This window comes from Orcinus orca, chromosome 3 (assembly GCF_937001465.1).
Source record: "Orcinus orca chromosome 3, mOrcOrc1.1, whole genome shotgun sequence".
Lineage (NCBI taxonomy): Eukaryota > Metazoa > Chordata > Mammalia > Artiodactyla > Delphinidae > Orcinus > Orcinus orca.
Genome location: NC_064561.1, coordinates 17,248,509 through 17,276,153, shown reverse-complemented (window position 1 = coordinate 17,276,153; position 27,645 = coordinate 17,248,509). Strand labels below are relative to the sequence as shown.

General features: G+C 43.5%; 2 protein-coding genes and 1 long non-coding RNA gene across 25 annotated transcripts in view; 1 reads left to right on the top strand and 2 right to left on the bottom strand.

The window, feature by feature from the left end:
• Positions 1-1,364: 1,364 nt before the first annotated feature.
• Positions 1,365-10,621, bottom strand: LOC117198194 (uncharacterized). Its single transcript, XR_004479224.2, has 3 exons — positions 10,114-10,621; positions 9,661-10,018; positions 1,365-6,814 (listed from the first exon to the last, which is right to left on the bottom strand). It is a non-coding gene; the product is annotated as an uncharacterized LOC117198194 (long non-coding RNA).
• A 134-nt stretch (positions 10,622-10,755) lies between these two features.
• On the top strand, positions 10,756-19,918 carry HNRNPH1 (heterogeneous nuclear ribonucleoprotein H1). 21 transcript variants are annotated; one of them, XM_049707053.1, is made up of 14 exons: positions 10,822-10,882; positions 11,342-11,496; positions 12,798-12,953; positions 13,163-13,306; positions 14,790-14,928; positions 15,878-16,056; positions 16,133-16,204; positions 16,281-16,393; positions 16,540-16,675; positions 17,068-17,127; positions 17,219-17,308; positions 17,973-18,065; positions 18,527-18,576; positions 19,172-19,236. In XM_049707053.1, exons 2-13 carry the CDS (start codon positions 11,400-11,402, stop codon positions 18,574-18,576), a joined length of 1,329 nt encoding a protein of 442 aa, XP_049563010.1. In that variant the 5' UTR covers positions 10,822-10,882; positions 11,342-11,399; the 3' UTR covers positions 19,172-19,236. The 21 variants fall into 21 exon arrangements, with proteins under 21 accessions (XP_049563000.1, XP_049563018.1, XP_049563010.1 ...); XM_049707056.1 differs by having other exon boundaries at positions 10,823-10,882; positions 16,260-16,393; positions 17,219-17,278; XM_049707050.1 differs by having other exon boundaries at positions 10,824-10,882; positions 16,260-16,393.
• A 1,771-nt stretch (positions 19,919-21,689) lies between these two features.
• The window catches only part of RUFY1 (RUN and FYVE domain containing 1), a 56,336-nt gene continuing 50,380 nt past the window's right edge, over positions 21,690-27,645 (bottom strand). For 2 of the 3 annotated variants that reach the window (XM_049707041.1, XM_049707040.1), the window contains 2 exons: positions 25,206-25,254; positions 22,192-23,505 (listed from right to left, as the gene is read on the bottom strand). In XM_049707041.1, the coding sequence (XP_049562998.1) occupies positions 23,128-23,505; positions 25,206-25,254 (427 nt within the window). In that variant the 3' untranslated portion in view covers positions 22,192-23,127. Of the gene's footprint in view, positions 23,506-25,205; positions 25,255-27,645 lie in introns of all 3 variants that reach the window. The other variant, XM_004284043.3, reaches the window with a different exon arrangement.

Below are 27,645 nucleotides of genomic sequence, written 5' to 3'. Positions count from 1 at the left end.
GGAAGTTCTCAAGTTAAAAATTTTAGTGCTTTTCTATGTATGGGAAGATGCAAGAATCCGGGATCACTGAAATTCTTCCTTAGATATGCATCTTAACTGTCTAGGAGCCATATATCCAAGACACAGAATTCTTCACCCTATTTTTCTCCATACTGAATTCTCCTCAGTGCACACTGTTGGTGGGCGACTGCAGTGGGTTGTGACTTAACTCTTTTTTTTATAAGTGGATGTTGGGCAAGACTCTTCGTTCTTTTATGTTTGTATTGGCTTCCAGAGGAAAGGTTTGTCCATGTGACTTATTTGGTTAATGAACTGTTGTAGAAGTATATGTGTCATTTCTGGGCAGAAGCCTCTAAGGGCCAGAGTGGTGGTTCTGGATGGTGGAGGCTCCCTCAGCCTAAGTCCTTGAAAGAGGCAAAATGGAGCAGAACCCCTGATCTAAGATGGACATGTAGTATGACCAATGAGAAATCAACTTTTCTGTGTTGAGCCACTGATATTTTGGGTTGTTATTGCAGGATAACCTAGCACATCTTGACTAATGCATTCTAAATCCTTTCTGAAACAAAACAGTACAAACTAGAAAGCCAGCAGACTATTTCCCTTGAGACTGTGAGCCCTGAGAATACAGAATTCATTCTTGAACAATGGACGGCCGGTCAAAGTATCCTCAAATCCAAGCACATCTTTTTCTGAGCCCCATTCCTACTAAAGGGAAACTGAGCAAACTTGCTCTTTAATGGTGACAGTCTCTCTGGATTTAATTTAGTCTTTGGGGTAATTCCTCAGTCTTTCAATTTTTCTTCTTTTCCCCCTTCTCATTCTGTAGCAGACACTGGGTTGCCTGCATTCTCTCTATTCCCTGCTTCTTTGCCTACAGAATTGTGACGGTTTGGGTTCCACCCTTGGAGAAGGTGCCCCTTATCCTGGTTCAGGGATAAATCCTGACTTGTCTAAGCCAATTATGGCAGAGCCATCTTCCTGCCCTTGGTTGGTTGGGGCTGAGAATGTGACCAAGTTCTGACTATGGAGAGAGACAGGGGAGGTATCTGCCTTGGGGCTTGTTTTTTTTTTTTTTTTTTTTTTTTGCGGTATGCAGGCCTCTCACTGCCGTGGCCTCTCCCGTTGCGGAGCACAGGCTCCGGACGCGCAGGTTCATTGGCCATGGCTCACGGGCCCAGCCGCTCCGCGGCACGTGGGATCCTCCCGGACCGGGGCACGAATCCGTGTCCCCTGCATTGGCAGGCGGACTCCCAACCACTGTGCCACTAGGGAAGCCCGGGGCTTGTTTTTAAAAAGAGACACAGGTTAAGAAACTGATTTTGTTATCCAAATATTCTCCCAAAGAAAAATCCAGGCTCAGATGATTTCACTGGTCAATTTTATTAAAGTAGAAATAAACACCAATCTCATACAAACACTTGCAGAAAACAGAGTAGTGAGGAACACTGAAGAAACTCTTTTTCTGAGGCCATCATTACCTAGGACAGAAACCTATGAAGTCATTACAAAAAGAAAATTGCAGACCAATAGCCCTCATGAATACAGACTTAAATATCCTTATAAAATATTAGCAAATCAAATACAACATTATATAAAAATATAACACATTATGACCAAGTAGGATTTATCCCAGGGATGCAAGGTTGTTTTAATATTTGAAAATCAGTCAGTGCATGCTTCTCTCACTCTGCATCCTTGCCAGCCCTGGAGATTACAGATCTATAAGCTCTTATTCAAAATCCTCACATATGCTTCAGAATGCAGAATTTTTTGGATTTTAGAAAATTCTATGACACTCCCAGCAGACTCTGAATCAGTATCTCCTAATCAAACTCATTAATTAATGGTTTTGTAGCAGAATATAAGAAATATTCTCACCAAGCAAGATGAGTCAATGCTGCAAAGAGCCTCATATTAGCTCAGGTTAAGTCTTGCTGCTAAATGAACTGGCCTCAAACTTACCATCTTTCTGGTTTCCAGGACTTTATGAATTTTGGATTGGGGATAAGGGATTGTGGACACAAATAGTTCTTTAATTTTAGCCAATCCTGCTGCTGCTTTACTTTGCATTTCTCTGACCACTTGTTAGGTTGAACCCCTATTCATAAGCTTTAGACCATTTACGTATCCTGTTTTCTTATTGGTGTTAGAAATTGTAGGTACTTTTGACTTAGGGCTTTTGAATTTTTGTCTTTCACATATTTTATAAATATTTTCTCAGCCTATCATTTGTTTATATATTTTATCTTCTACTAGGAAAACTAAAAATTTGCGTGCAGTCAAATGTATGTTTTTTTGTGGTTTTTTTGGCTTTTTGGTTTCCAGACTTAGGGAGGATTTTCCACCCCAAAGTATTATAAATATGCTTGCTTTTTTCTTCTGCTATCTGGTTTTATATTTAAATATTTAGTATGAAATCTTTAACACATCAGAAAAGTATTTTGGTGTTTTGTGTTATTTCAGAGCAAGGTTTCTAAACCACGGCACTACTGACATTTGGAGTCAGATAATTCTTTGGTGTGGGGGACTATCCTGTGCATTGTAGGATGCTTAGCAGCATCTCTGGCCTCTACTCACTACATGCAATAGCAGCCCCCAGTTGTGACAACCAAAATGTCACCAGACATTGCCAAATGTCTGTTGGGGGTAAAATCCCCCCTAGTTGAGAAAGACTGGGTTGGAGTCCAGCTTGTGTTTCTTTTCCCCATAATCATGGCCAATAATGTCAGCACCAGTCATCAAATTAATCACCTCCTTTTCCATCCAACATATATCTGCAGCTATTTCCGAATTCTTGTCCTTTTCTTGGCCAGTTCCACTCCACTACCATTCTTCTATTCACAGTATTCTGGGATCTACTCAGGCATTTGTTCTTCCAACTGAACTTTAAAATCATTTAAACCAGCTCTAATTGCACGGTATAGCTAGACTCTCTTAACACAGTCTTAAGAAGTAGTGGGCATCCTTGTCTTGATCTGGATTTTAGTGGAAACGACTTTGATATTTCCATTTAGTTTGCTTTATACTTTTGGGTTTTGATAAATAGTATTTTCATATTTAAGTATTTTACTTCTATTCCTTTTTAACTTATGATTTTATTAGGGATAGAGATCTATCCATCAATTCTATCTAGTGAGTGTTTATGGATTTTGGTAATCATATGATTTTTCTTCTTAATTTGCAAGAAAATGAACGATCCTTTTTATTTCCTGGACTAAACCCTGTATTAGTTTCCTGATATTGCTATAAAAAATTACCACAAATTTAGTGGCTTAAATCAACACACATTTATTATATTAGGTTCTAAGAAGTGTAGGCTGGTATTGCATTTGCCCTCAATCTTCTCTGCATTTCTAGTCTTGCTTCCACCCTTTCTGCTCAACCTAAACTGCTCTTGCTAAAGGCACCAGAGACCTAAATTCTGGGGCCTCCATTCCTCTATCTTCTGAGTCCTCTCACCATAATTTGATGCTGTTGACCACACTGTTTCACCTGAAACCCTGTCCTTTTTTTTCCTTTGTTACCCTAATGATTCCCAGGTTTGCCCATCTTTCTGGCCACTCCTTTTCAGCCTCCTTTGCTGTTTTCTCCCATTCATTCACTCATTCTTTCATTGTTACAAACTCCCAATCTGTAATGTGTGTGATACCTTGTGTTGGAATCTCTAAGAGCCTCTTCTCAAAGGTCAGCCCCTTTATTCATTCCTAAGGTTTTAAATATCATCTGTATCCTGTGACATCCAGATTTTACATCCGGCTTAGATTACTCTTTTTAGCTTTAAACTCATAAAACGCGAGCTGCTTATATGACATCTCCACTTGGATATCTTGGAGGCATTTCAAATTTAACATGTTTAAAATGGATCTACTGACATGCCCCTTCCTTTCTGCCTGCCTGCAGCTCTCCCCATCTTCACTCACTCCAGTGCACTGACCTTCACATGTCCTTCTGCCTCCTCTCCCTAATCCATCTCTCATCCAACACTTAACTTGTTCATGCCTACTACATGCCAGGCACTCCATCCAGTGTTAGCAATATAACCAACATTCTAGTGTGGGGAACAGGCAATAAAAAGTAATTACATAGGGTTTCCCTGGTGGCGCAGTGGTTTGGGAGTCCGCCTGCCGGTGCAGGGGACGCGGGTTCGTGCCCCGGTCCGAGAGGATCCCGCGTGCCGCGGAGCGGCTGGGCCCGTGAGCCATGGCCGCTGAGCCTGCGCTTCCGGAGCCTGTGCTCCGCAACGGGAGAGGCCACAACAGTGACAGGCCCGCGTACCGCAAAATAAATAAATAAATAAATAAATAAATAAGATAATCACAGTGCAGAAACACTGTGAAGGAAATGAATAGAGGAATTTGATAGAGAAAGACCTGAAGAAGGAGCTAGTGAGGATGAGCATTTGGGGAGAGAGCTCCAGGCAGAGAAGACACCATCTGCAAAGGCCTACAGGTGGAAAAGAGCAGAAAGGAGGTCAGTGTGGCTGGGGAGTAAAAAAGGGGGTGGAAAAGTAATGAGGTGCTGGAGAGGTACACAGCATCACATCATGCAGGACCCTGAAGACCACAGCAAAGAAAGGACTTAACTTGAAGTGCAGTGAGAGCCACTGAGGATTTAAAGCAGGGGAGTTACATGATATGATTTGCAGTTTTGAAAGATGACTCTGGATAATGGTTATGGGGTTTCTTTATGGGGTGATGAAAATGTTCTAAACTTAGAATGTGATGGTTGGACAACTCTGTGAATATACTAAAAAAAATTGTATGGTATGTGAATTATATCTCAGAAAAGCTGTTGGTAGGAAAAAAAATCATTCTGACTGTGGTGAGGGTGACCAGACAAATGCCAAGAGTATAGCCAGGGAGATCAACTGCATTCATCAGATGACAGAGGGATGAAGGAACCTGGGCCAGAGTGCTGCCCATGGGTACAAGGCAGGGTGTGGTGAATGTCATATGGGGTGGGGGGAGGAAGGAGGATTCCTTATGAAACTATTCCCAGCACAGAAGCAAGAATAATCTTTGAAGGATATAAATTGGATCGTGCCACTGTGCACCTTGACCCTTCAGTGGTTTCCTTCTGCAGGTAGAAGCAACCCCTCCCTGCCCATTTGGCCTTGGGGCTGCCACTCCTGCCTTGGAGTCTCCCAGCCTCAAAGCCTCCCCTCTGCCAAATCACTCTCTTCTAACCAGGCCCTATCACCTGTCAAATCCCAGTTTAAGTGCCACCTTCCAGAAACTTTCTCAAAACCACAGTGAGATACTGTTTCACACTTTTTAGGACATCTACTGTCAAAAAACAAAAACAAAGCCAGAAAATAGCAAGTGTTGGTGAGGATGAGGAAAGACTTGGAAGCTGTGTGAATTGCTGGGAGGTATGTAAAATAGTTAAGGTACATATCTAGGAATGGAATTGCTAAATCATATGGCAATTCTATGTTTAACTTTTTAAAGAACTGCCAAAATGTTTTCCATACAGGCTGAAACAATGGAAAGCAGGAAATCAAACATAGTTGCACACCAAAGTTCAAAGCAGCACTATTTACAATAGCTAAAAGGTGGAACCAACCCATTAATGAATTAATGGATAAGCAAAATGTATTATATACATACAACAGAACGTTATTCAGCTTTAAAAGGAAGGAAACTGAGGACATGGATAGACCTTGAAAACATTATGTTACCTTAAATAAACCATACACAAAAGGACAATTATTGTATGATTCCACTTATATCAGGTACTAGAATAGGCAAATTCCTAGAGACAGATAGTAGAATAGAGGTTACCAGGGTCTGCAGGAGCAGGGTTGGGGAGTTAAGTGTTTAAATGGTACAGAGTTTCAGTTGGAGAGGATGAAAAAGTTCTAGAGATGGAGAGTGGAAATATTTGCGCAACACTGTAAATGTACTTAATACCACTGAACTGTACACTTAAAAATGGTTAAAATGGGGCTTCCCTGGTGGCGCAGTGGTTAAGAATCTGCCTGCCAATGCAGGGGACACGGATTCGATCCCTGCTCCGGGAAGATCCCATATGCCGTGGAGTAACTAAGCCCGCGTGCCACAACTACTGAACCCACATGCCACAACTACTGAGGCCCATGCGCCTAGAGCCCATGCTCCTCAACAAGAAAAGCCACTGCAATGAGAAGCCGGCGCACCTCAACAAAGAGTAGCCCCCGCTCGACGCAACTAGAGAAAGCCCACGCGCAGCAACGAAGACCCAACAGATCCAAAATTAAATAAATAAAACATTTTAAAAGGTAAGTAATGACACTAGTCATCAATACATTTTGAACACATGGCCGAAGGATTCAACCACAGTGAGTGTCCCAGCTGAAGCTTGGAAAATCAGGGCCAATACCCTGAAGGTTCAAAACCAATGGTTGTCACATTCTGCCTAAAGGAGATGCGCTGAGAGAACCGAAGAGGTTAGGATCCCCTTCCCAGGTCACCCCAGCAGCTGACCTCACTCCATCAGGAGCGCCAGCCCCTCCCCTCAGCGGCGATGCTGGGCTGGCTGTGGGGACGCCTTTGTTTTTCTATCTCACTTAGGAAAAGTACGTATCAGAATTCACACTGAGCAGTTTAAATGGTTTCGGAGCCCTCACCAGGCGTCGGAGGAGTTCTTATTCAAGACAACCATAATTATGCAGCTGAAAGGGCCGAGCCATGTTTTACCGGGTTGGGATGGGCTTGGGACTCTGTACCCAGGTTCTAACCACTGAGCCACCGTCGCTATGCTTCCAGTCTCCAGCTTCAAAGTGGGGTCCCCCGGTCCTCAGCACGATCCGGAGGCAGCTGATGCCGTGGTGCTAGAAGGATGGGAGGAAACTCACATTCAAACGTTCTCAATCCTTACTACTCAGAAAATTTTAAAGTTTTATAGCTACAAGTAATGTGTTCAGCATTAAAACAATTTAAAATACAGAAGAGAGTGAGTTCCCTGGCAGTACAGGGCTTAAGAACCCACACTTCCACTGCAGGGCACAGGGGCCCAATCCCTGGATGGGGAACTAAGATCCTGCGAGTGGTGTGTGGCCAAAAAAAAAAAAAAAGAAAGAAAGAAAGAAAGAAAAAGAAGAAAGAGGAAATACAAAGAAAAAAAATTTTTTTTATATATGTATAAGATTATACATATATCTTTTCCATATATGTATAATTTTTCTTTATGCATGTGTGTAATTATATTTCCAGGAAGTTGAGCCATACTGTATTATTGCTTCATAATAATGCATAATAATTATTGTTTCACTGTTTTTTTTTACTCAATGAATATTGTAAACATCTTTCCAAAAATATAATTCTAGTCACCATTTAAAAAAACTGCAAAGTATTGCATTATATAGGTCAGTTTTTCTCAACTTTTTTTTCCTATGACTGTCACCCAAAGGAACCTTTTTAGACAATTTTTTCCCTAATTCTCCCCCATGTGAAATGTTAATAGCACAGGTATACTGTATATCTTTTTAGGTACCGTGGCCAAAAACCATTGTAATAGCCTAGATGTATTCACTCTTCTCCCCACAGTCAAGAACCAATTTTGCCCCCTTGGGAGGCTATATTGACCCCGGTGACAATGCATGATAAAGTTGTACTATAATTTATTCAATACACCATTAGACATTTAAGTTGCTTTTAAAATTTACCTATTTCACGCTGTGATGAACATTCTTACAAATTTAAATCTGTGCAAAAGTAGATGTGGAATGTATGGGTCCAAGGTAATGTGTATTTTTAAGACCTTGAATATACATTGCCAGTAGCCCTCTAGTGTACCGATTTACAGTCCAATGGGCATGGCACTTCCCTGCATTCTTTCCAGCTCTATCATGACTCTTTTTAGTGGTCATTACTTTTTTGTGTCAGAGCCACGTGGCTTGTTGGATCTTTGTTCCCTAGTTGTGGTGTGCAGGCTTAGCTGCCCCGTGGCTTGGGGGATCTTAGTTCCCTGACCAGGGATCAAACCCTCATCCCCTGCATTGGAAGGTGGATTCTTTACCACTGGACCACCAGGGATGTCCCGAGGTCATCAATTTTAAGACACACCATGTTTTATGTACCACTTATAAAAAAATTTCGCCAATTAAACTAGGACGCGCCACTGGTTCTTAAGGCACATCCCTATTTTGAGAGGTTAAACTGATAAAAATGTGCTTTAGAATTGGCGAAAAAGATAATGAATAAATGTGCTTCATCTCTGTGTATAGGAAAGGGCTTGCTAAGCTTAAAGACAAACTCAAAGTATCCAGGGCTTTGACTTCACCAAAATGAAAAACCTCTGTATGTCTAAACATTAAAAACAACAACAATTAAAAGGTAATCAAACAGAAAAATGTTTGGGGCAATTATGGCCAAGGTAATAGTCTTAATAAAGACCAAAAGAGCACTGGAGAAAGAAGCTGAACTGACAATTTATATGAGGGAATCAGCATTAATTGTATATAATTTATTCTATTTTACTAATAATCAAACATGCAAATTAGAGATACGGTTTTTCTCAGTATTAAATTAGCAAAGATTAGAGGAAAGGAAAATTTCAATGCCAGCAAAACAAAGGGATACGGAACCCTCACCTGCTGCTGAAGAGTGTTGTCAAGTGCGATAACCTTTTACTATAAGTAGCCCTAAAAATATTCAGATTCTTTCATTGAATAATTTTACTCCTAGAAATCTATCCTGAGGAAATGATCTAATATTCTATGATGATTATACATTACATCTACTTATTATGGAAGAAAATCCTAGAAAACTTTAGGAAAAATAAACATCTTAGGGACTTCACTGGAGGTCCGGTAGTTAGGACTCCGCACTTTCACTGCTGAGGGCACGGGTTCGATCCCTGGTCAGGGAACTAAGATCCCGCAAGCCAGGCTGCCAAAAAACAAACAAACAAATCTTAGAAGTGTAGCCGTGTTGTTAAAGGGCGAAAACATGATATACTGTGTATATTTTTAGGGTTTTTTTTGGCCATGCAGCTTGCGGGATCTTAGTTCCAGGACCAGGGATTCAACCCAGGCCACGGCAGTGAAAGCGCTAAGTCCTTTCACAAGGGAATTCCCGAAAACATGACTTTATAATGCACTACCAGGGGGATCAGGGTTTTTCCCTCATCTAATCAGAAACTAGTGTTCTTAGGTCATTTTTTTTTTGCCCTCGCCCTGCAGTTTCCAGAATCCTAGTTCCCTGAACAGGTATGGAACCCAGGCCCTCGGTCCAGTCCCAACCACTGGACCGCCAGGCAACTCCCTTCTTAGGTCATTTAATTAAACCAGAGCTCTTAAATGCTGTAACCTATTAAGAAACCTTGAGAGATATCTTTGTGATGTCCTGGAGAGATAGCACCCAAGAGCAAAAACTGTTTTTGCTTTTGAATCACTCAGAGATAGACCTTCAATCTGGAAGACTTGGGAATCCCACATCTTGGTGACTTCAGCCAAAATGCCCTCTATTTCCTCTAGCTCTTTTTGCAATTGAGGGCAAGGAGCATCATTCACCATGATTGTCCCGTCTGAGTCCCCTTCACACCCAGCAACAGAGTTTTCCTTTTCAAACAGGTCCTATTGCGCCCTGCTGAAGACCTGCCAAAGCCTTCTCGTGTGCTTGGAGTTATCACCCTTGCCAAGGCCTAAATGGCCTTTCAGGATCGGGCCTCACCTACCTGTGGGACCTTATCTTGGATCATTTTCTCCCTGTTCCATTGATGTCCTCTCCAGTTTTCTCAAACCTGTTAAAACCGGATCGACTTCCAGACCATTGTAGGGGCGAAAACGTGCTTTACTTGCATCTTCCCATGGTGGCACTCAGAGAGGCCTTCGCTGTGGTACCCCTGTGTTTATTGCATGTGTCCACCAGGCCGAGGTGGGGAGGACAGCCGGCATCAGACAAGGGGAGGACTGGAAGGCTACGGGAATGGTCCCAGTTTCCGCAGTGCTGCCGGAAATCACGAACATCACAAGTCTCGGGCCATATGCGCACATGGGGTGACCCTGGAATCTTGCCGAACTGAAGGCCTCCACCTGGAGAATGGACATAACGGTATCTACTTAACTTTGGGAGAATTAAGCGGGAACCTGCTCGGGAGAGCGAAGTCCGGCGTGCACCGGCGGCTTACCCTACGCTCACGAGGCGCGACGAGACGCGCATCCGGCGCCCCCCTCTCGTGCGAGCGCCCAGCCGGCCGACCCCGGGGCGAGGCAGCTGGGGTCGCAGGGTGGGAGTTCGTTAGGGCAAAAGCGGGGTACGGGACTGGGGTCCGGGCCCTAGGCCCAACGGCGGCAGGTTAGTGGCGGCACGAAAGACTTGGACATGCTCCCGGCGCCGCGGGGGTGGCTTCGGGTGCAGGAAGTATGCAGTCCCGCAGCCCCCAGTTTGTCACGGGATGGCTGTAGGGAGAAAAGGAGTATAGGCGGCGCGAGGGAGGGGAGCACTTGTACTTTCAGGTCTGCTAGGACTGCGGATAATAGGCTAGGGACACCTCATCACAACCCAGAGCGCGGTACTGTTCCTGTAGGGAACTAACTGCCGCCACACCCCTCCCCCTTCTGGCGGGTAAGTCGAGCGAACGGTTTGAAGGAAGACGCATGCGCGTGAAACTCAAACCGCTAAGGCTCGAATAATCGCGATAAGGCGCAGGCGCAAAAAAGCCCGGCGGGTTTAAGGAGGTGGGCGGGGCTGACCCAAATACGCATGCGTATAATAATTTACTGGCGGGAGGTGGGCCAGCTCATAGTATTACGCATGCGCCCGAGGTCTGTGTGACGCAAGGGGGCGGTGCGGGAACCTAGCTGCGCGTGCGCAGAGCTTGTTCAAAGGGCCTTATTTAGGTTGCGCAGGCGCCCGCTAGCCATTTCGTCTCAGCCGCGCCGAAGTTGTGTGTGCAGGTGAGTGTTTGGTGTTCCGTATTTACCACCTAGCGGCCCCCGACGATGCCAGTTTTGCGAGGATTTCTTGTCCCAAGGTCTCTGTAGAGGCTGCGGGGGCTTTAGCAAGGTGCGGGCTACCGTTAGACACCAGGAATGGTTCGCCGAGTCGTGGCAGGGCCGCTGAGGCCTGCAGGCCGCGCCGACTCTATTGTGTGAGATGTCGGAGGAGGCGGAGCGGAAGCGACCGCCGCCATTTCCTTGCCTCCACGCTGGCGCTAGGCCGGGTGCCCCCTCGGCTTGGGGCACTGGTACCTGGTGCGCAGAGCGGCCTCGGGGACCCGGCCGCTGGCCAACTGAGCGTTCAGTGTTGGAGTCGCCTGGGTCGGAACGTCCGCACGGGCTCGACCTTTATGGAGGCGTCGCGGGCCGGCAGGGCGTTTCGAGATCAGAGGGCTGTTTAATTTTAACATTTTTCAGGTCTGACCCTCATCCTCATCTTGCAGGGTGTTTCGACGCCAGGACCCCCTAAGAGACGATGATGTTGGGCACCGAAGGCGGCGAGGGATTCGTGGTGAAGGTCCGGGGCTTGCCTTGGTCTTGCTCGGCCGACGAAGTGCAGCGGTTTTTTTCTGGTGAGTCTGAAGCGGAAGCGGGAGTTCAGCCCGGGCTGCAGGGCGGGCGGGGAGGCGGCGGCGGCGGCGGGGTGGGGGGTGGGGGGTGGGAGGTGGGGGGGCAGAGCCCAGGGCGCCCCCTGGTGGGGCGCGGGCGGCAGCGGTTCCCGCTGTCCTGCTCGCGCCCGGCCGGCCGCTGTTACGCAATGGAAATTGCGAAAGCCCCACCCGCCCGGCCCTCTTGGGGGAATGCGGCCTCTCCGGCGGATTTTTTTTTTCTTTATTAAGTATTAGTCATTCTGTGGATGTCCTTTAGAAAGGATAAATGGGGATAGATGGGGTTTCCCTTTCAACCTTGAGAACTTTGCCCAGCAGCTGAACAAATATAACACCTTTCCAGTTTTGGCGTTTATTTGAAAAGGGGCATTCTGCTTTGGAAAGATAAAATGTCGTTTCTTAATTTCAGACAATTTTCCTAATCAAGATTTTGTAACTGAAGAGCTCTTTCTCATAGTTCTTGATCTGGCTCACTTTACAGTTGAGGACACTGAAGCCCAGGAAAGTTTTCTTGCCTATGTAGTTTTTTCCCCAGTATGTAGGTTTCCTGAATAACGTCTGCCAAATGTCCTTGTTCTCATTATTAGCGTAAGATGAGATTGAAAGATATATTTGGGAGAAATTTACAGGTTTTGGAAGGATATTGTAGTATTGACTTACTATCTGAATTTAGTGTGTAACGGAAAACGACCTGTAAAACAAGAACCAAGTACACTGGAAGCCACCTTGCAGTGGGCAAGACTGGGTTTGGCTTCAGCTGTGCAACTTGGAGCATTTTAGCTTGGTAACATTGATCCCCTTTCAGGTGAGTATTGGCCCTGCAATTCGGATACGAGCAAGAAATTGTAATGTTGCTGCTAGTAAGGTAAAACTGTCAAATACCCTAAATCAAAACTCCAAACCACGTTTATTCAGAAAATGCCATAAAATCACAAGGTCCAGACGTAAAAGTTTACTGAGGAGTTATAAAAAGGATGTTTAATAGACACTTGAATAGTGAGGACTTGGAGATAACTTTATTAAGAAAGTGCTTTGAGTATTGGATTTTCTCGATGGATTGGGAATATATTTAGGGAATAAGAAAGTTTGGTCATAAGAGGAAAACTGCTTAATTACTGAGAGAGACACCCTAGGAGTTAGTAATACCTTGCTCATTTTAGGCTTTGCAAATGCTCTGCTTTGTAGTGGGGGTGTGTATAGGCATTTCATCACCCAGAGGTGGTTTTTAGTTTTAAATTCTGTATTAACAGTTGTTTTCTTTCCAGACTGCAAAATTCAAAATGGGGCTCAAGGTATTCGTTTCATCTACACCAGAGAAGGCAGACCGAGTGGCGAGGCTTTTGTTGAACTTGAATCAGAAGATGAAGTCAAATTGGCCCTGAAAAAAGACAGAGAAACTATGGGACACAGATATGTTGAAGGTTTGATTTACATTGCCCTAGTAACAGTAAATAAAACATTAAACAAATAGAAATCTATCTTATCCCTTCTGAATTTTAGGTATTTGACCGCATGGAAATGGTCATCTAAGAGTTTATGGCAGCTCTACCTAGATTATCTAAAGACCCAGGAAGTCTGAACTTGGTTTTCTAACTTTCCAAAGTTGACTAATTCTAAGCACCTCTTTCAGTATTCAAGTCAAACAACGTTGAAATGGATTGGGTGTTGAAGCATACTGGTCCAAATAGTCCTGACACGGCCAATGATGGCTTTGTACGGCTTAGAGGACTCCCCTTTGGATGTAGCAAGGAAGAAATTGTTCAGTTCTTCTCAGGTATGTAGTCCTGTTTGTTGCTGAGCAGTGAGTTCTGGCTAGCCTCTGGCAACATGTGATTGAATAGACCTTAAGTTGAGTAGCTTAGGTATTTAAACAGGTTGTGAGTATATGCAGATGAATTAATGTTTTCTTTTTCCTGGAGACCTTCAAATAATTTAAGCCCATCTTAAAGGTGGATTAATTAAGTACTTCCAAAATGCTAACTGCCTATATTTAGTATTGTAGTTCAGAGTAGATCTTTGAGGATTGTCCTCAACAACTTAACTACTTTCCTCACATTGCTGTACAGCTAAGTACTTCAAGTTAAAGGTAAGATCCCTTAACATTAGATTAGTATGTTAGGTTGTTGTAATTTATGGCAAGTGTCTATATCGTAAGAGACACTGGGTCATGGGACCAGAAATTCTCTAATGATCTCATTCTGTTTATAAAAAAACTTATGGAAACAATTGGTTTAGCCAGGGAATTAAACTTACTGAAAGTCAATCTAATATAAGTGTAGGTTGAATGTAGTCTTTGTATCTGAAGTACAGAAAGTGTTTTGAAATTGTTTTGGGCCTAAAGTATTTGAATGTTTAGCAGAATGTTAGAGCATATATTTTAAATACTGTTGCTTAATATTCATGTTGTGATAAACTGGAATTAAGAACAAGAAATCCTTTCATGGTTTAGTGTAGTATGTGTTAAATTCTTGACTTAACTAGATACATATCAAGTCCTAATATTTTGCCAGAATTTTTGCAATCAAGTCTGTTTTTATTGTTTTTGTCTAAATTGGTGAGAATTGAATGCTATCTGTCAACATCGTTAAATATGAACATAATTTCATATCTTCTAGGAAAGTGCTTTAAGTCCTTTTTGTAAGCTTGGGAATGTTTCCACGGAAAGGATTTTTCATAGACGGAATTTCCAGAAGTGAATCTTACTACTATTAGAGCATAAGAGTGCATGATTGTGCTGTGTTAGATCAGTTGTTTGTTGAAAGCTTAGATTGTATGTTTGTCAATTATATGACTAAACAATGTTTCAATTTGTATATTAAATGTTTAAATATGTAATTTCTTAAAACTGAAGTTCCACTAACTTTAAAACATTGCAATATGAAATGAGGTGAAAGGTGTATCTTGAATTTAGTAAAACTGTTGTCTTTAATGCTTGAAAATTTGTTAAGTTCTTGTATAATTTTCAACATTAAGTTGCATAGATAAATAAGTATTCTTAATTGTTGAATTCTTAATGCATCCTGTGTTCAGCAAGTTTTTTCTTACATACCATGTCATGGGGTGTGTTAAGAATTAATAGTTTGTTATAATGGAACTTCATATTACTGCAATGAATTTTTTTAAAGAGTACTTGTTGAAAGCATACCGTTCACCTAAAGTTAAAATTCTGGTGTATTTAAAGCTATAAGAAGAATCATTTCTGGGCTTGTGATGTTAATATTGCCCCCCTACTGGGGTTATTTGTCCTTGGGTTGAAGGGTTGGAAATCGTGCCAAATGGGATAACATTGCCGGTGGACTTCCAGGGGAGGAGTACGGGGGAGGCCTTCGTGCAGTTTGCTTCACAGGAAATAGCTGAAAAGGCTCTAAAGAAACACAAGGAAAGAATAGGGCACAGGTGGGGATGGATGGTTGGTTGGATTTGTCACTTTTCTTATGGTAAACAATTAAATCCATATTCTCTCTGCTTAGAATCAAGGAAGAAAATCTGATTCCTAGTCCCAATTACTTGATGTTTTGCCACAATTTTCAAACTTCTATGTCAAAGTTCCATAGTGCTTTCAGATTAAATTATAGGTTTTGAAATTGTCCCCAGTTAATTTGGTCTACTTTACAATTTTGTAGGATTCCTAATTAACCCCAGTCACTGGAGTTGAGAGACTATGGTTTTAAAAATGTTAATGCAAACCTGGCTTTAGCTGTAATAACTCCACCTAGTAAATTAATATTACCATAAGAAAATGTGATACTTTCTGATCTTGTTTTTAAAGTTGAAATGCAACAAACTTTCTTGCTGTATAAATGTTTTCTGCATATGTATTAATAAGCATAGCTTTCAAGAAATTGTCACAAAAGGTTTTATTCTCTTTGCTTGTGACTATTTTTCATTGAAGCATGCGCTTACCTATGCTGATTCCTACTAAAAGCATAGGCTGGGGTATTTATTGGCAGAAGGAAATGTGTAGTGTGGGCTAGACTGTTGGTGGAGGCTGGCTTTTTAGCTCACTTGCTATACATAATGCCAATGGATTTAAGACATGAAATGTTGAAAGTTGAGTGGAATTCTTTCCCTCCTAAGACATTTATTTACAGTACTCCTCTCTACCCCTAAGGTTGGGCTCTCTGCCTCAGAGGAGTGAATTTTTTTTCTATAAAGTTTACATTAAATCTTAAAATTGAGTGAATTTCTGGTCATTGCCTGTACAAATATAAGAAATCTGGCTTTAAATATTAGTCAGTTTCATGGCTATGACTACATTGTTTTCTGTGTAACTGAATACCTGTATGAAATGAACTAATGTTTTCTCTCCCTTCCCCACTCCCTTTCCTCTTGAACAATGCTTTAGGTATATCGAAATCTTTAAGAGCAGTCGAGCTGAAGTTAGAACTCACTATGATCCACCACGAAAACTTATGGCCATGCAGCGGCCAGGTCCCTATGACAGACCTGGGGCTGGCAGAGGGTATAACAGCATTGGAAGAGGAGCTGGCTTTGAAAGGATGAGGCGTGGTGCGTACGGTGGAGGTATGTGTGTTGCGCAGGTGTCACGAGGTCTGTTCTTTATGTGACTTATTTAGTGATTGTACTTCTTGCCTTTCAGGTTATGGAGGCTATGATGATTATAATGGCTATAATGATGGCTATGGATTTGGGTCAGATAGATTTGGAAGAGGTAAGGTAAGAATTGAATTTCTCATCTGAGGGATACTTAACTCTTGTTCATTTAGACCTCAATTATTGTTTTTCAGGAATGTCAGATCACAGATACGGGGATGGTGGCTCTACTTTCCAGAGCACAACAGGACACTGTGTACACATGCGGGGATTACCTTACAGAGCTACTGAGAATGACATTTATAATGTAAGTGTAGGATAAATTCATAAGTTGTATATCTCAGTATAACAGTAAAAACATGGTTCTTAATTCTACTTAAGTGAAGCAGCATGTTAAAGTTTTGTTTCCTGTAACAATATTTGACTTGATTCTCTGAAATACCTTATATTTAGTTTTTTTCACCACTCAACCCTGTGAGAGTACATATTGAAATTGGTCCCGATGGCAGAGTAACCGGTGAAGCAGATGTCGAGTTTGCAACTCATGAAGATGCTGTGGCAGCTATGTCAAAAGACAAAGCAAATATGCGTAAGTGTGATTTAAGGATCTTCAGGTCTCTTATAGGTAGTTGTGTGACTGATTACGATAAAGGAATAGTAAGGATGAGAAAAATTTGTAATCCAATGATAGGGTTCTACGGGATGTTTAAAAAGTGTGTGGTGTGGGTTTTTAAAGTTAGTATGATTAAAAAATTTGTGATAAGAACAATAAGGTATATGCTTAACTGACAAAGCAATTTAGGTGAATGTTTAAGACTGCTTTTTGAAACTTGCATAAAGTAAATCACCTGAGAGAAGCAGCTAGAATTTTTTTTTTTTACTAAAAGTATTTATAGTTCACAGATCTACTTAAAAGAACTAAAAGTGCTTATCTTTTTCTTTCACCAACAAACATTTTCAACTTTTTTTTTCTCATTTCAGAACACAGATATGTAGAACTCTTCTTGAATTCTACAGCAGGAGCAAGCGGTGGTGCTTACGGTAGCCAAATGCTAGGAGGCATGGGTTTGTGTAAATATCACTTTAGTGTCTTTTTTTAAGCTAACCTTGTATGCCTTTTCTCTCATTTCAGAACACAGATATGTAGAACTCTTCTTGAATTCTACAGCAGGAGCAAGCGGTGGTGCTTATGGTAGCCAAATGATGGGAGGCATGGGCTTGTGTAAATATCGTTAGTTTTTTTAAAAACCAAAACGTTTATATCTGTATAAGTCAATTATATAAGTTAATTTATATATAAGGAGTTAAGCATAATTTAGGCAAAGAAAAGTTTAGATTTGAATAGTATGTGTGCCTTAAATCATTGTTACATAAAACTTAGATAACAAATTAGTTTGAAGTACTTTGGGGGGAGGGGACTACAGAAAGAAACTAGTTGAATTGTCTATAAGTATGAAGTATAAATCTAAAAGTAATATTTAGCAAAAAGCATAGGATCAAAATAAATTTTGGGGCATAATCAGGTGTTTAGTGATACCTGTGTATTGACCTACCCTTAATATATCGAATTATGGGGGAAAATCCCACTAAAACCAGTTAAACATTTTCATAAGGTCTTGTCAAAATGCCTCTACTTACGGAAACGTGGATTCAGTCCTGCTGATGTGTATGCTGTTGGTCTTGTGGTTTATAAGTGTTTGACTAGCTCAAATGATGGATAGAAAGGTAGTCTGGTCATAGACAGTAGGCAGAAGGAGGGCACAGAGGGTTATATATAGTGATGTAAGATCAAGACTGGAAAATAATAGATTAGAATTACAAGCCCGGTACCACCAGGTACCACATTACATAAGGAACAAGGTTCTAATGTTCTCTTAACTTAACAGCAAACCAGTCCAGTTATGGCGGCCCAGCCAGCCAGCAGCTGAGTGGTGGTTATGGAGGCGGCTATGGTGGCCAGAGCAGCATGAGTGGATATGGTAAGTGTGTTTTTTAATATACTTGAGTAAGTTTCAGGCAGGTTTCTTTAGTTGGGAATATTCAGGCTCCTTTTTGGTGAAGTTGGGTTATTAAATGTATGCTCTTGATCCTAATATAACTGTTCAAATAGCTTTAACTTTCAGAATCAATCATTGGGAGGGGGAAGTATTCTATGAATTCAAAATAGTCATTATTGCAACTTTGAATAATGTCGAGCCAGAAAACATCTGCCTCCGTTTGTTAAAACATTAAATAAAATTGTTCACTTTTTCTGTCTTTTTGTTAGCAATAAATCCATTTTAGATGGAGGGAGAATTTTAAATAATAGAATGGTGGTTGGGTTTAGGGCCGTATTTACTAGTCAGTTAACCTAGGATTGGTTTTATTAATTATTTTTTCAATTGGTCTAAAGAATGGTGATTTTGGTATTATAGTCTTACCCTACAAAATCCTTTTGCAGACCAAGTTTTACAGGAAAACTCCAGTGATTTTCAATCAAACATTGCATAGGTAAATATTTTCTCGAAAAGTATAATTTAAATTCCCAATAGCAAATACTGATATGTTGTAGTAACACTTTCTATAGCAGTCAATGGCTCTGATTTAACTCCATGGAGGCTGCCATTTTGGGCACAGTGAGTTGCCTTTAGTCCAACTTCGTCGTCTCACTTCCTGCCCGCCATGAATAGGAAAAGCAAGAGATTGCCCCTGTGCTCCCTATTCATATATGCCATTCGATGGACACATTGTGAATGTTTATGGTAAATTTTTTTTTAAAATGCTTTGTTTAGCTTTAAAAACAACATGAAGTAATTTTGCAATTTTTGAAAAACACTAGTTTTCCTTTAAACTTAATTTTCCACGTTGATCCTGAAGCATCCAGTTAAATGGTAGCACAAGAGTCTGGCAAGTTGGTACTGCAGAGAAAAGGGGTTAATTGAGATTTGTTTGGAGTCGGGAGTCCCTTTTCCCAAACATGCTTCTCGCCACTTGGACAGCAGCCATTTGTACTCGTATACTTTTTAAACTTTTTCTTGGAATGCTATATTTTAGTTGACTGATAATCTGATACTCATCCTGACTTGTCAAATTGATCTCTTTGCAGGCAGCCAAGGAACAGTGAACAGCAGCTACTACAGTAGTGGAAGCCGAGCATCTATGGGAGTGAACGGAATGGGAGGGATGTCTAGCATGTCCAGTATGAGTGGTGGATGGGGAATGTAATTGATCCTGATCACTGACTCTTGGTCAACATTTTTTACAAAACTTAAGTTTTAACAGTTTTGCAATACAAACTTGTGGTTTATGCTTACTCTAAGTGGAAATCAGGATTGTTTTAAAGACTTAAGGTTCAGTATTTTTGAACACAAACATTCATTTAGGATGTAACTAGGTTGAGTAATCTGTTACTGTTAAATAATTTTCAGCTTTTCTCAAGTTATATTGTAGGATGTACTTAAGCAGTAGGTGTATTTAGGTTAAAGCAGTTGAATTATGTTAAATGTTGCTTACACCACATTACATTGAACACTGTTTGGATGCATTGTTGAAAGACATGCTTTTTTGTGAAACTCAATATAGGAGCTGTGTCTACAATTAAAAGTGAAACATTTGGCATGTTTGTTAATTCTAGTTTCATTTAATAACCTCTATGGCACGTAAGTTTAAGCTTTTTTTTTAAGTTAATGGGGAAAATTTGAGACGCAATACCAATACTTTAGGATTTTGGTCTTGGTGTTTGTTTGAAATTCTGAGGCCTTGATTTAAATCTTTTCATTGTATTGTGATTTTCCTTTTAGGTGTATTGCGCTAAGTGAAACTTGTTGAATAAATCTTCCTTTTAAAAACTGCACTTTGTCTTGTCTGTGCTTCAGTGTCATGTGGACTGTTTCTTGGTGATCTATTCCTGCCTGGGGCGTAGGTGAACAGTGGCCCACGTCTCTGGCTGTGGCAGACAGGCTCGGCAGTTGTGGCCGTTTTGTAGATGTCTTCAGACCTCTCTTCCCTCCAGTGCAACTGAAGGTAAACGTAGCTCTGGGGCCCTGTGGAAGGGCTTGTATGTCTGGCCTGGCTGCACATGATCTGATCTGAATTTTTGCCTTTGACTTGCTAAGCACTTGCACAAAGCCAAGGGGGAGGCAGAAGTCTCCTCACTGCATGCTATGCATGTCCATGGAAGCCTTTTGAGCATGGCTGAGGAAGTGCCAGAGGCAAGGGGTGGCTGACTAGAGCTACCCTTTCCTAGTCTGATGGCATCTTTTGAATTTTGTTTATATGGGGTATCTTCTAGAAGGAGCTAGCTCATAGAGAACTTTCACATTGAGGTTTCAACCTTTATTTTTACCTCATTCCTCAAGATCAAAACTACTTAAGAGCGACATTATTCCATTTATTTACAAAGCTTCTGAAGTAGAATACCAAGTTGTACTTTAGGAGAACAAATGATTCGTTTAAATCAGTAATTGAAACCATTATCGTATATAAAAATGGCATTTGCTTAGGAAAGTAGTAAGCAGTTCTTATAAGTGTAGTTCTAGGATTCCCTTCAGATACTTAACACTAGTTTGGGAATTGCCACTCATTCATCCCTCTAATAGAAAAAGTTCGCTGTATTGAGGTTAGAATTAAGAGCTGTGAATATAGGCTTGTGCTGTTTGAAGCCACATGTGTACATTTTTACTTGCCGTGACTGCTGAAGGTTTCCTCTTGGGTGAGGTATGGTGAGTGTACTCTGAAAAATTGTGTGGAATGATTATTTACAGACTGTAGATGGCAGCATTGCGTGAAGGTATGCGTGAAGGGCCCTGCAGTCTGCCTGCCCTGCCACATGCTCTCTGAAGGCTGGGTGCATACCTTCAGTTGGGTTGGGGATACAGGAGTGTTGTACTTGATAATTTTCTGGGGAGGCACTGTTGAGCATTGGTGTTCAGCTGCTGCCCCTGAGATCTTTACTGAGTTACTCCATGTCTGGGGAATTGGACACAAGGAGGGTTCCTTCCCCTGGTCCTCTAGTTTTTCACAAGGAACATCTTTGTTGAAAAACATGCCTTATTGGAGGAAGAAAAGGGACTAGAATTAGAAACTTGCACTCTAGAAACATTGTGGTTCTTTGGAACCTTGTGAAAATCTGTAGTTTGGAATGAATGCAGCTTTGGAGCTGGGCACACAGTTTTGGAGGCTGGCCATACAGATTCGTGTTTTTCTGTAAGATGTTAGGAAAAACTCTGAACTTTTTGGCCAACCCAAATATATAAGGGAACGACTTTTGGGCTTTGGTGACAGGTACTTTCTCTGTGCTTGTTGGACTTATCAGCCCAACTTGGCTCAACTGGGCAGAGCAGCCTGCACCCCAGAACACAGCAGGCTCAGGTCTTCACCTCGAAGGCAGTCGCCCTCACCAAGGGCCTCGTCCTGAAATGGGGGTTGCTTTGGGCATCCTATGAAGCTGACACAGCTCCTTCATTTTCTGCACCAGAATGAAAAATAAATGATTTTATTGCAGGGCTAATGATGGGTATTCATGAGTGTGAAACAGCAAATTTCTTGAGTCGGTGAAAAATAAATGATTTTACTGCAGGGCTAATAATGATGGATATTAATTCACAAGAGTGTGAAACAGCAAATTTCTTGACTATGAAAAATAAATGATTTTATTGCAGGGCTAATGATGGATATTCACAAGGGTGTGAAATAGCAGATTTCTTGATTCTGAAGCAGGGAAAGCATGCTGGGGCAGCGGGGAGGGAAAGGAATTGATTCACTAGTGGGTCTGCTGCAAAATAGGTTAATTCTTTGGAAACTGAAAAATGACAATAGCAAAATCATGAAGGTTACATCTGAACCAAAGCCAGTGGTGTCAAGGGAGAATTTCAATCCAGAGGAGCTGAATCCATACAATTTGGAAAGGAGAGGCGCGCAGTTTCTGGTTCCCACATGTTGTGTTCCAGAGTGACAGCAGCCCAGGCGAGGATCTTGTTCTCTTGGGAAACTAACCTCCCAAGTCCCTGGCCACCTCGAGACCCAAAGAGTTGGGCACTGCTCTGAGGCTGCCCACGCCCATGAAGACAGGCTGGCAACTGGTCCAGAAAGCAGGCCCTGCTGATGCCCCCACCTTAGGAGCCGGTGGAGGAGGAGCAGCGCTGAAGGAGCAGCGTGTGGCAGCTATCGCACACACGTACTGGCTTGGGGTAGGAGGGCAGGGCCAGCTCATTACTGGAGCACGTGTTGCAGAAGATGTGGCCACAGTTTCGGCAGTGGTGCTAGAGGATGGAAAAGAACTCACGCTCAGAACATGCTGAGCTGCCTGCGTCTGCACACCTGCTCTAGTTTATCGACCTTTCAAAGTTTAATGCTTTAAAATCCCTCCCTCATGTATCAGTGAGGCATGTACCAATTTGGAATGGGTTCTTGTAGACCTTGTTTCTACATTTATGTTCCTGTAAAATCCATGGACTTTTGGAGGGGTGAGCTAAGGTTCTTTTTTTTGTGTTTTATTGGACTTGACAGCTCTTAACTCACTGAGTTGGTAGTCCGTGCTACTTAAAGAGCCTGGGTTCATTCTCTGCAATCGCTACATTCTATGGTGGTGACCCAAGGTTTCTTTAGCCAGCCCCTCATGAGAAGGGCATCTTGCTTTTGTAAACAGGGCTGCTGTTTGAACCTTGGGCACATGGCAGACGCCAAGACAAGGACCTGTGTGTCCCTCTATACATCACTTCTGCCAACTGCCCCCTACTCCCCCAGTCAGGCTAGACAATGGACCTTGAACTGGGCCATTCAGTGTGGGGAGCCTTAGTAAAGGCTCTATTTTGTGTGAGATCTATATCCTGCCCCTGTCCTGCCCAACTGGTCAATAAAGGCCCTGTCAACCCTGGACCAAAGGCTGGGCCCAAGACCTTCTCTTCCGGAACCTGAAGACAGGCTACACAGGCATTCACTGGGGGCAAGTGCCCTGCCCAGATTGCCAGTTACCTTTTGGTGCCACCTGGATGCCTGTCCTGAGACTTAAATTGCCCATGGGTTCCCCATAGATTCTGTTTTTGCCTAACTTAGATTTTGGTCCTATTGCTTCCAAAGAATTTTCAGTTGATATACACACTTAGACCATTTCTGCAAACAAGCAGCCCCAACTCCCAAATCATTGAGAGGACTGTGATGGAGACAAGGCCTGTAACTTACCGGCTGGGGTCCCTGAAAGGGGGCAGGCTGGAAGGTCGTCTGCATGGGCCAGCAGACCAGTGAGCATGAACACAATGCAGTGGGCCTAGCCCCACAGGCCTTTTCCAGAACCAGAGGAAGGAGAGCCCAGGCAGGGCACGAACTCAGCCCCTGGGCGAGCGAGTGCAGGGCTACCCCACATACCTTTCTCCGGGAAATGGAAAACTCCTTTTCACACTGCTTACAGTGCGTGGCTTCATCATCTTTCAGCCAAGTATGGCCCTGAGGAGGAAAGAACAACACAGAATCCCACTTTACAGCTTGGTTCCTGATGAACCTTTAGCTGTGTTCATCCTTCAACCCAGCATCTGCTGTCCCTTCCTAATAGCACCTGGTCTGCTTTTGCGGGACTGCCTCTTCTCCACTAGAAGTGGCCTCACGGGACTGTCCCCACCCTGACCACAGCTGGAGCTCATGTGCTGCAGCCTGCCCGCCCTCTGGCTTCCTGGTCTCCACAGGTTGCCCCCAGTCCTCAAGCCAGATTCTCCAGCCTTCCGTTAACCTGAGACTCACCCACCCCCTTTCAATAAATGCCCTGTGGCTGAGGTAACCAGAATCAGGATCTGGTTAACTCCAACCCTGGCTGAGACATTATCCAAAGTGCCTCCTGAACTGGCAGGAGGAAGAAGGGCCAACCCTGTCAGCCAGACTAGAAAATCTGTGACAACAGTCCCCACCGTGAGACAGAAGGCAACATGCTGTGGAGACAGGAAGCCCTTCTCCATACACACTGACCCCCAGTCCTCAGGGCATCGTGGGAGGCAGATGTCTCCATTCTGCCCAGGAGCCAACTGAGGCTTAGAGAGATGCTTTTGGAGGTCTTTCTAAGGGAAAACCTAGGATATGTGATTTATTCAGCCTCAGGGACTGAGGTGGTCAGGGATCAAGGGCCCTGTGTACTTTCACGGCTCCTTGGCTTTTGTTGGCCATCACTTTCCTGATGACACAGATCTTATGATTGGGAGCTGCAGCACCACACCCAGGGCTTTCAACCTTGGGTTCACTAGTTCCACGCAGCTCTAGAGTCCCATTTTATGATTTTTATCCTCCCTCTGGCACTGTCAGCTGACGTTTTGTGCACACTTCTGTGCAGTGCAGGGGATACAAAGATACACAGCTCACAGCAATGACATCCAAGGAGCTTTCGGTATACAAGGGAGGATACAGTAAACTGATGTGAACCGCAAGTCCAGGCTGCTGTTAGTTGCTGTGACAATTTGCTTCTGACCTGAGGTGCCCTGGTAGTCAGAGACATTAGGATCTCTGCTCTAGCATACGCTGGAGGGTGCCTTGTGAAGAGGGTGTTTGTGCACTGCTGCCACAGCAGAGCTGAAGCTGAAGGCTAGGAGCTCCTGCACCCTCCTCTCCACTCTCTCAGCCCCAGCTTGGTACTGCATGGGGTCACCTGGACCACATGTTCCTGCTCTCCTTAAGCTGTGTGTGCCACTCTGCCCTCCCCAAAATGGTCCAGAAACTTGGCCCAGCTCAGGGCTTAAGTGGTTCCCAGAAATGGCACAGGGCCCTTTAGTGGGCCTCTGGCCCCTCACTTGGAGGGAAAGGTCTTACTCTCACTATTAAAAAAAAAATACCTGGATCTCTTTCTGCCACTTTTCATTTCCTTCATTAGGGTACCTATGATCTAGGCCTAATGTCAAACTACAGCTGACAGCAGAGAAACCAGAACCAGAGGACCTCGGTTCCAGCTTGGGCCCTGCCACTTGCAGCATCGTCATCTCAGCCAAGTTACATGGCTCTGAGCAGCATTTTCTTATCTGTAAATAAGTGACAAGAACCACCAATCAACCACACATTCTCACCTGATTTTTGTGAGAAAACCTAAGAGCATGCTAGGATATTAGCACAAGCTGACTAATAGCTACCGAGTAGTGATTCTTATGTTAATAACATTAATAATCCAGTACCTTCAGTGCCTTATTTACTTCTTTGATGTCTTCCATCTTCAGCTTTGACCTTAAAAAAAAAAGAGAGATTCATAGCCTCACTAGAGGGGCTTTCAAACTCGAAGTAAACCCACAAAAACTTTTTGGCTTTGTGAAGTCAACAAGACTTGTAAGAGAGGAGTGTGATAACACGAGTTCTTGTAAAATTATTTTTTTCCACCTTTTTATAATCCCAGAGTCATCTCACTATTGGCTCATGTCTGGTGCAGTCTGAGGCTGAGCCTGTGGACTGAATCTGGCCTAAGAACAAACTTGAATTGGCAAGGATTTAAAAAGACTTTGAAATAGCTGCAAGCATTTAAAAATTGAGAATTATCTCATAAAAGCCCATGTTTCTGGCTTCTCTGGGCAACTATTCCTGAGTGTGACATGTGCTTTAAGTCGGGGTGGGGGAGGGGGGCGCTCCCGTATCAGGCGTGGGCTCCCCCATGGCAGGAACCTGAATCTGTAGGCCTCTCACCAGCCCCTTTCCTGCTGCCTGCCTGCTCTGTCTAGAAAGGCCAGGCTCAGGGGGCATGATTGTTTGTTCTTGTTCCATTCTTTTTAAAAATATTTATTTGGTTGCACCGGATCTTAGTTGCGGCATGTGGGCTCCTTAGTTGCAGCTCGCGGGGTCCTTAGTTGTGGCATGCGAACTCTTATTTGCAGCATGCATACTGGATCTAGTTCCCTGACCAGGTATCGAACCCAGGCTCCCGGCATTGGGAATCCTAACAACTGCGCCACCAGGGAAGTCCCCTTGTTCCATTCTTGTTAGTGCAAGAATAATTCCTTAGTTCTCCACATAAAAGACAGGACTGAACATTGTCTAAACTGGAAGAATTAAACCAGATAAAACGAAACATATGTATTTGTCAAAGCCTTTTTTTGAAAGCTGAGATTAGCCTAAACTGTCACTGGATTAGCCTAATCTAAGTGCCGGAGAGGCAGGCCTCTGAGACACAGGCTAGACTTCTAGGAAAGGATTAGGAAACCAAACATCAAGGCCTTTAAAAGAAAAACCACTGTGGCCTTCAGGAGTGCTTGGAGGTGCTCCTTCTGTCCCCTGACTGGCTGCAGAAATAGGCCAGTGGGCTGACAGGGCCAGAGGCTGTCTGGGATGGACAAGGTCAAGATGGCAGCCTCAACATATAAGAACTTTCCTGGGAAATACAATTTGAAAAGAATCCAGATGTTCCCAAGATAAACTGGGCAGCTGTGCCTGTAGTTGGTGGAGGCATCTGAGAACAGGCTTCTCTGTCATCTGGTGTTGGCTTGCAAAAAGAAGGGAGGAGGGGAGAAAGCACTAGCCTTGCCGTGGTATGTATCCCTGACATGGCAACACCTACACAAACCGGCTGTGAAGGACATTCTGAAGCTGGGTCAGGCAGCAGTGCTGGGAGGCTGCCAAGTGCAGGGGTGCGTTTTCAAGACCAGAGCCTGTCCGCTTTTCTGAGGCCTGTGGCCTACTAGGAGTGTGTCTCTGACTCTGTTTGCTGTCTGTCCAACATGAAGAGGACAGGCAGGAGAAAAAGTGGGGCTAGCCACCTGAGAAGGGGGGAGGGCACCCCGAGGACACCTCCCTCTCTGTCTGTCTAAACACCACTGCAAATCCAAGAAGCCAGCACCACGCCAGCCTCCACATCTGGTTCTCATTAGTCTCAGGGACGCCCTCAGACCTGGCCTGTGCTCTGAGTGTGGGGTTGACACCTGGCCTTGCCCACTCTCCAGGAGCTCTCCCCATGGTGGGGGCAGCAGCACAGGGCACTCGGCCTGAGAGGTGGCAGGCAGCCCTCAGGTCACAAGGGACCAGCAGCCCTGGGCTGATCTAGAAAGATATGGTGAGTGGGAGAGGATGGCAAATGGGCAGCATCTTCACGTCAAACTATTGAAAAGACCACATTCCCACCAGAGTCATAACATTTTCCTTTCTTGTTTTTCTTCATACTTTTGTGGGCCAGCCCAGAGCACTGCTTGAAACCTTCCAACTTTCCAGACAGAAAAATCCTAAGGTTGTGCACATGTGTGGACTACTTTAGTGTGTTTCTGGTTTATCCTCACGTTATTTCCTATCTCTGGTCCTTTTCTGGTCACAGTGTCTTCTGCACTGGGCCTGAGCCCGGGCTGTGCTGCTCACTGTGCCTGCATCAGGACTCAGGTGGGAGCAGTGAGTCAACCTGGGGTCTCTGTGTGAGTGATAGGGAAAGAGGAACTTTCGTTTCTCTGACGGACAGCTCTGCTGGGTGCCACACTGCCCCCGTGGGGGCCAGACCCACCTGTGAGGTAAGTGACAGACAGAGCTGGGAGGTAGAGACTGATTCCTGATGACTTTTTTGCTTAAGCAAGCCAGTGTGAGTTGGATATCTGTCACTGGCAACCGAAAGTCCTGACTCAAAGAGAAAAAGCTACACACTGGGTTTAA

What these genes read in the sequence shown, in the direction of transcription:
- HNRNPH1 (XM_049707043.1), top strand. Translation starts at nt 11,400, where the DNA reads ATGATGTTGGGCACCGAAGGCGGCGAGGGATTCGTGGTGAAGGTCCGG. An exon ending in AATTGTTCAGTTCTTCTCAG is followed by an intron (nt 13,307 to 14,789) that starts GTATGTAGTCCT and finishes CTTGGGTTGAAG; the next exon opens with GGTTGGAAATCGTGCCAAAT. An exon ending in GAGCAGCATGAGTGGATATG is followed by an intron (nt 18,066 to 19,171) that starts GTAAGTGTGTTT and finishes ATCTCTTTGCAG; the next exon opens with GCAGCCAAGGAACAGTGAAC.